This window comes from Rosa chinensis, chromosome 4 (assembly GCF_002994745.2).
Source record: "Rosa chinensis cultivar Old Blush chromosome 4, RchiOBHm-V2, whole genome shotgun sequence".
NCBI classification, from domain to species: domain Eukaryota; kingdom Viridiplantae; phylum Streptophyta; class Magnoliopsida; order Rosales; family Rosaceae; genus Rosa; species Rosa chinensis.
This window is the reverse complement of record NC_037091.1, coordinates 52,904,058-52,912,030: the sequence shown is the minus strand read 5'-3', so window position 1 is coordinate 52,912,030 and position 7,973 is coordinate 52,904,058. Positions and strand designations below refer to the sequence as shown.

The following is a 7,973-nucleotide window of genomic DNA, read 5'->3' as shown; positions in this document are numbered from 1 at the left end:
TTGTCTTGTATGATTGTTAGAGACCTGGACCAAATAATATGGTTCCATTTCTGTTGCCTTGTACATTGATGGGCAAAAGGGGTTGTTGCATTCAATTTTTCACAATTGTAAGCACAAGAAATTGAATGAGACCTTTATACAGAAAATTTCTGCCACATCTAGGATTTCGATACATCAAACCACTACTCAACTCAATCACTGTTTTATTCATGCTTGCCATATCGCTGCAACTGCAGCTTTCATAAAGAAACAAAAAAATGATCTATATGTGCAACTTGCTGATTTACTTCTCTGCAAGGAGTCAAATAACATATTGCTTTGCATTCAATACTAATTTGCTGCATTATCTCAGTAAGAAGAACATAGAAGCGCCCTAAGATGAGGCACTTGCATGTAATGCTACCAGAGAAGCATAAGTGCCATCCTTGATATTGATCAAAGTCTCATGCTTTCCTTTCTCTGCAATGACCCCATTCTTTACCACTGCTATCAAATCTGCACTTCTGATTGTCGATAACCGATGAGCAACCACCACTGTTGTTCGATCCACCATTACTCTGTCCAATGCGTCTTGAACGACTCGTTCAGACTCAGCATCAAGTGCACTGGTGGCCTCATCTAGGAGTAATATCTTTGGCTCCTTCATAATAGCTCGTGCAATTGCCACCCTCTGTTTCTGTCCACCTGACATTTGGACCCCCCGCTCTCCTACTACTGTATCGTAACCCTGCATCAATTTCCAAAAATTAACATCAACATTCTGAATATGTATTCCATCTCTAATAACTGATGTGACAAACTTTGTTACATCGAAACATAGGCATGATGATATAATCCTATAAAATGTGAATTTCTATCAACTAGTCCTTCTCATTTATGCAGCACATTAGTAGATCATTATAGCGTTCTGCAGTCAAAAGAAATTGAGATTGAAACGTGTTGTTTCAGTACTTACCTGTTGTAAGCTACTAATGAACTTGTGGGCATTTGCCAATTCTGCTGCAGCTATAATTTCACCTTCGGTTGCATTCCCATCCTTTCCATATGCAATGTTGGCACGGATAGTGTCATTAAACAGCAGAGGCTCTTGGCTCACCAGCCCCATTTGCTGTCTCAACCACTTCAATTGTAGCTTTTGGATTTCGATTCCATCTAATGTAATGTGACCTGAATCAGGGTCATAAAATCTCTGCAACAATGAGATCACTGTCGACTTCCCACTACCACTTTCTCCAACCAGAGCAACCGTCTGAAATATATAACTCAAATGGTAAGTTCCACAAATATAAGTTACAGAGGTCCAACTCTTATGTTTTGCATGGAAATGGATAATGAAATAGTACACTAAGTTACCTTGCCATGACGAATGGTCAAGCAAAGATCCTGGAAGATTGGCACGTTGGGTCTAGTTGGATACTTGAAGCTGACATGGCGTAGTTCAATATCTCCCTTCACATTTTCTATTGTAGTTCCAGAGTCGTCACTAGAGTCTATTTTTGACTTGCCGTCAAGAATTGCAAATATGGAAGAAGCGGAACTCTTTCCTTTACTTATATCAGGGGCTAGGGAGCTCGACTGAGATATTCCTACAGCTGTCATAGTGAGAGCAAAGAAAACCTGTAGACCAGGAGAGAAAATTTTTAATAGTGAACTGAATATGCTAATAAAATTCAATCGACTGAATGTCTTAGCCGATTCTGATCTCCTGCTTATGCAGATCACGTAAAGCAAAGATTTGTATCACAAAGCAAAAGAGCTTACCCGAAACACGTCAGAAAATTCTGTCTTGCCTGCTTCAACAAGTTGGGCTCCAGCGTAGAAACTGCAGGCATACACTGAAAATAGGAAAAAGAACGATAGCCCAAAACCAATTCCGCTAACTAAGCCTTGTCTTATCCCATTTTTAATAGGACCTTCACATTTTTTCTGGTACAGTTCCATCACCTTCTCTTCAGCACAAAAGGAAGCAATTGTTCTAATACTCCCAACAGCATCATTGGCTACTTGGCTTGCGTCCTCGTACATTTTCTGCAACCATATAGTACTTTAGTATTGATAAAAAGGACTACTCTTAAACATATTAATAAAAATATCTATGGTTAGATAGCTAGATGATTAACTTCTTCAATAACTTTCCACTTATTGTAGAGCATTACCTTTGCATCTGCACTGAACCCTTTCATTAACTTGACTTGAAAATATCCACTAAGTCCTAACAGTGGCAGCAGGACAAGAATTATAAGAGCCAATTGCCAATTTGCTACAAAAGCAATAACTAGGCCGGCAACTGCAGTTGCTAAATTCTGAACCAATAAACCTAGAGCATCTCCAACCAACCCTCTTAGAGAAGCCGCATCTGTAGAAAGCCTTGCCCCAATTGCACCACTTGAATGATCAGACTCATCAAACCAACCTACGTCCATGTAAACCACCTTCTCAAAGCACTTTGATCGAACTCTTCTTATCAACTTACATCCAGCCACACCAAAAAGGTATGCTCTTGATGGTTGTGCCAAGAATGATGCAACTCCAAGAACAACAAAGATTAATGCCCAAAACTTTGAATCCTTACTCAGTTGGTCAGGTGGCTCAAAGAAGGTCTTGATTACACTAGATATTAGTATCCCAAAAACAGGTAAGATCACCCCGTTGGCTGCTGCAGCTAAAGTACCAAGAAGCAGCACTGGGATCTCTGGCTTGTTCAGGGCAGCTAGGCGGCCAAGTGAGACTTCTGGATGCCCTTTAGATGATGCTGGAGCATGAGTATCAGGTTCATCAGGATTTGTTTCAAGGATGCCGATTGCAGTAGGCGCACCACCATATGAGATTGAGAATGAGTGACGACCACTATTTGCTTTTCCAGATGATCCACGGCTTATGGATCTTAATAAAGAAAATCTTTGACTTGACTGTCTCCGAGAATCAGAAGAAATATCTGGCCTATCCTGATCATTTACACCAGTCTGTTCTGACACAGTTCTTGTTTCTTGTAATCTTATAAGCTGGCTATATGCTCCCTCAGGATCCTTAACTAGCTCGGAATGTGGTCCTGTTCAGTTAAGAGGTTCAGTATCTGAAGTAATCATTGATCAACTTTGACAGCATGTTTAAGTATTGACAGTACTATTAAGCATGAAAATGGCTTACAAAAATACTATTAACATATCCATTACCTTGTTCAACAATTGTTCCTCGATGTATGACAGCAATGGTATCAGCATTCCTTACTGTGCTCAAGCGATGGGCTACTATGACAGTAGTCCGGTTAACCATAATTCTATCCAGTGCCTCCTGCACAACTCTCTCAGATTCTGCATCAAGAGCACTTGTGGCTTCATCTAGAAGTAGAATTCTTGGGTTTTTTAGAATTGCTCGAGCTATAGCAACTCTCTGCTTTTGGCCCCCAGATAGTTGAGTTCCATGCTCACCCACCATTGTATCTAGTCCCTAAATGAACAATTCAGAAAAACCACAAATCAGAACAAAGCAATTGAAAGCGTTGAGCTTCCATATTTAAAGTAACAATATATAAGGCTTTCAGAGTAAGCTTAAATCCTGGCGGAATTTAAAACCATTGAAAAAAATTAAGAGAAAACAAAAAAAATTATAATAGAATAGAGGAGAGTATAAATTAAAGTTGAGTTTTAACCTGAGGAAGTTTGTCTATGAATTTAGCAGCATTGGCAAGCTCAGCAGCAGCCCTTATCTCTTCAGTAGTTGCACCATCCTTCCCATAGCCAATATTATCTCTAATGCTGCAAGTAAACAATACAGGTTCCTGGCTGACAAGACCTATTTTCTGTCTGATCCATTTCAGCTGGAACTCTTTGAGATTGACACCATCAATAAGAACTTCACCAGCCTGTGGGTCATAAAATCTCTCGATCAAACTGATTACAGTCGATTTACCACTTCCGCTCTCTCCTACCAAAGCAGCAGTTGCACCACTAGGTATTGTGAGAGAAAATCCACGGAATATATGTTCATCTGGTCTTGCAGGATAACTAAAATGAACATCCCTCAGTTCTATGTCTCCTTTAATATCTTGTAATTGCTTCCCTTTAGTATCAGAAGCATCTATCTCTGGGTTTCTGCTAATTGTCTCAAACATCTTGTAAGCTGCAGCTTTCCCAGAAGCAAATGCTGCCAAGCATGGAGATGTCTGCCCAAGAGACCTGAAAATTATCAAGAAAATGTTTAAATATCCTGATCATTAATGTTCAGTATATTTTGAATACTAGAGCACCATCGTGAATTTTTAGAATGTGCAACTTACAAGGAGCCAGTCAACACAGCAAAAACTACATTCATGACATCTCCTCCTTTATATCCCTTTTCAAGTATCATTTTTCCGCCATACCATATAGCCAGAGCATAACTACAGAAGATAATAAGCATAACTGAACCGATACCCAACCCAGATGCCAAACCCTCTTGCACACCAGACTTGTAAGCTTTAGTAATAGAGTTGTTGTACTTAGTTATAGCTTGTTTCTCCCCTGTAAATGATGCAACCTGCACAAGGAATGCCCATCTGCATTAGTTCAGTACAGAGAAAGAATAATACTTCTTGTACTTAAAAAAGGCTGCTTACAGTTCTTATTGAACCAATTGTCTGCTCAACCACAGTTGCTCCCGCTGAATAAGCAGCTTGTCCACGAGATGCCAACTTTGATATGATGATGCTCATGGTAGCACCAGAGATGACCAGAGCGGGGATAGAAGAAAGCATGACCAGGGTAAGAAGCCATCCCTTAACAAAGGCTATGATAAAGCCTCCAAAGAATGTTGCAACTAACTGGATACAAGTTCCTACCTGCAATAAGAGAGTGAAAGAAATGATGAAGGGTTTCAGAAAAAGTGGCAATAACTTGAGGCTTTTTTGTGTCATGTAAGTACATACCTTCTCTCCCATGGCCTCCTGAATGAGCACAGTATCACCTGACATCCTCCCAATAATTTCTCCAGTGTTAGTTTCTTTATCAAAAAAGCTTACATCTTGCCTCAATATTGTTTTCAAGTATAAACATCTAATTCTCGCAGCCTGTCTCTCTCCGGTGATCATCCAACAAGACATCTCTGGAACATAGCAAGTCCGAGTACATCAGTTTCTATTGACCAAGTGTTCAAGACTATTTATAACTGATCAGGTATCAAGTTTTGTGTACTCACGTAGAAATGAAGCAGCTGCGGCTCCCAAAGCCAAGTAGACATACTTTAGAGCCACCTGAAGATATGGAACTGACCAAATTAGCTTTGATTAATCCAGTTAGTAACAGTTACATGTAGCAGTTTTAGTCACAAGTTCTTACCTTAGACACTGTGTCAACCACTTTATTGGAATTCCCAGATTCTCCAAAAGAATTAATCACTTCTCCCATGATTATGGTCATTAGAGGCATACACACTCCATTTCCGATAGCGCCAATCGTACCAACCGACATTAACAAGTAATCCATGGAATCAGCAAATGAGAAGAGCTTGAAAAAGGGTACTGCCTTGGTGCCACCCTCCTTGCTCTTGCTTGCATCTTCCTTGTTACTCCTACTTTCCGGTCCATTCTGGGATTCCGGCACTGCTGATTGACTTTTCGACGCGGCAGCTTCCTCTCTGATCACATGATCTCCATCCAAAGGATTCTCCTGATCACCCATATCTTTCACAGCTAGCAGAAGTTGAGTTGCTTATACTTGACAGCAAGCACTTCAAAGAATAAACTTGCTGCTGTTGTTTGACAACCAGCAGCAGAGAGAACTTGATTTATAGGATCAGAGCTGCAAGAAACACATTTTTTTTTTATTTGAATTAGCAAACCAGACTACTTTTGCTAACAAAATTGCCAAACCAACTAACCAAAGAACATATGCCTACTGCTCTTTCTAATAGAATACAATACAGAGTACATTCAGCATTAAGAAAAATACAAAACTCATGTATTCCAATATTCCTGTTTTCTGTGCGTGAGTTTTGTGCACTTGTCAGAACTCAGGACAAGGAAGCAGAAAACCGTAGTCGAAGCAAATAGTCCAGAATAGAATATATGAATGCATATGGATTCAAGAAACAGAGGAATAACAAAAAAGCAATGGCTCCAATCAATCAAAAATGCTGGGAATAATCTTTACAACCCAGCTAGACGATTTGATGGTTCACAAAAGGAATCAAATAAAAAAAAAAATACAAAGAGAAAAGAAACCAAGTGGGGACTGTGGAAGTTTCATGCATGTTAAGGTAGGCAATTCCACAAACATTTGATATGCTTATAACGCAAACACCACCAAAGATCGAAAAAGAAAGAGAGTCCTGAGGAATCAAGATTACCACTTCTTTGGCGAAATGGGTCGATGAATTTGGTTGTGTTTTTCAGCAAGAACGTTGCTTTATATATGAGCCAAGCAAAGTCTGCCTACTACCACCTACTAGGGGTCGGACTCATGATTTAGCTAGTCAGACACTCTATTTATCCAAGAAAACAATAACAAAAACAAAAATGGGTGATAATCTGAAAAGGAATACAATTCAAACAAAAATGGGTGATAATCTGAAAAGTGATGCAATTCTAGTCCCTCTGCTTCTTCTCTTACTTTCTTGCTTGGCGGAGAAGAAAAATCCTGGGGTTGAATATCTTTATGTTTCTTTGACTAAAGAAAAAGCTGGCGTCATTTGGGTTTGACGCTCTGTTTTGGCATTTTGGCTTGTTGCAAATGCAATGCAGGCCTCATTATTCGGTGACGGTTTTTCAATTGTACTCGATCACAGTGACGCACCCCACCTTCACTTTGCTTTTTGATAAAACAAAAGTGAGTGCTGCGCTGCTGAAATTACTCAAATTAGGGTGGATAGAGGAACAGGGAAATCGTCTTCGTCACATATTCATTAGAAAATTACTTCATATTCGTCACATATTGTATATTAGAGATTTAGAGTGTAATTATTGTCCTTTTTTGGGTTTTGAGGGTGTGATTATTGTCCTTTGTTAGTTAGAATCCTAACATCTTTTGTGGGTGGATGATAGCTCTATGCTACGCGTGAAGTTCATAATGGTATCTCACCCGTGACATGGCATCACATGATAATCAAGGCCCTTCATAATAATTAAATTCTTGGAGACTTGCTTAAATATATGCAAGTAATTAGGCGATAATTCGTGGTATTTAAAGACTCAAACACTGTATGGAGCCATAGAAATCTAGAATTGATGGTAAGTTAATAGGTTTAATGAAAAAATTATTATACAGTTTTAGATCGCCGTAGCCCGTATGTACTATGGTGTGGGTTAAAATTTTATTTGTCCACATGGCATATTTTTTTACCACTATATTGAAGGTCTTTAATTAGTGTTTGAGTCATTGGATTAAATAAAAACCAATTGAGAATAAGGTAACAGTAACTAATATTTTTTTACCACTATATTGAAGGTCTTTAGTGTTGGAGTCATTGGATTAAATGAAAACCAATTGAGAATAAGGAAAGATTAAGGGGTTTTTAAACTATGAATAAAGAAAGTACAGATTAAATAGGCATAATTGTCAAAATACCCTATAAGTTTGGCAATAATTGTCAGTTTAGGGTGTAAACCCTAAACTTGCAATTGCTATCAATTTACCTCCTGAATTTGATAAAATCTGTCAATTTACACCCTCTCAAAAGGGTATTGGTACAATTAGGTGTGGGTCACCCACTTATAAGTTTTATTTTTATTTGTTATTTTTCTATTGTGTGAACTTTCCTCTCCAACAAACCTAGACATGCCCAGACTAATCGGGGCGGTTGGCCACCACATAGAAGAACTTTTAGTACAGTATATAGATATCAAAAACATAGATAGGAGTCTGGACCCCCACCCTAATTATGTCCGTCAATGCAGATGTTATAAGTTTTATTTTTATTTGTCACTTTTCTAATGTGAGATCTTTTTTCTCCAACAAACCTAGGCGCCCAGACTAATCGGTGCGGCCATTGCAGAAATTTTT

The 7,973-nt window shown here is 38.9% G+C and overlaps 1 protein-coding gene across 1 annotated transcript; it reads right to left on the bottom strand.

The window, feature by feature from the left end:
• Positions 1–373: 373 nt before the first annotated feature.
• Positions 374–6,478, bottom strand: LOC112197543 (ABC transporter B family member 4). The gene is made up of 13 exons (XM_024338271.2): positions 6,322–6,478; positions 5,313–5,774; positions 5,173–5,227; positions 4,904–5,079; positions 4,595–4,816; positions 4,277–4,515; positions 3,650–4,175; positions 3,174–3,447; positions 2,157–3,049; positions 1,762–2,028; positions 1,354–1,617; positions 956–1,249; positions 374–727 (listed from the first exon to the last, which is right to left on the bottom strand). Exons 2-13 carry the CDS (start codon positions 5,652–5,654, stop codon positions 374–376), a joined length of 3,906 nt encoding a protein of 1,301 aa, XP_024194039.1. The 5' UTR covers positions 5,655–5,774; positions 6,322–6,478.
• Between the last annotated feature and the right edge of the window lie 1,495 nt (positions 6,479–7,973).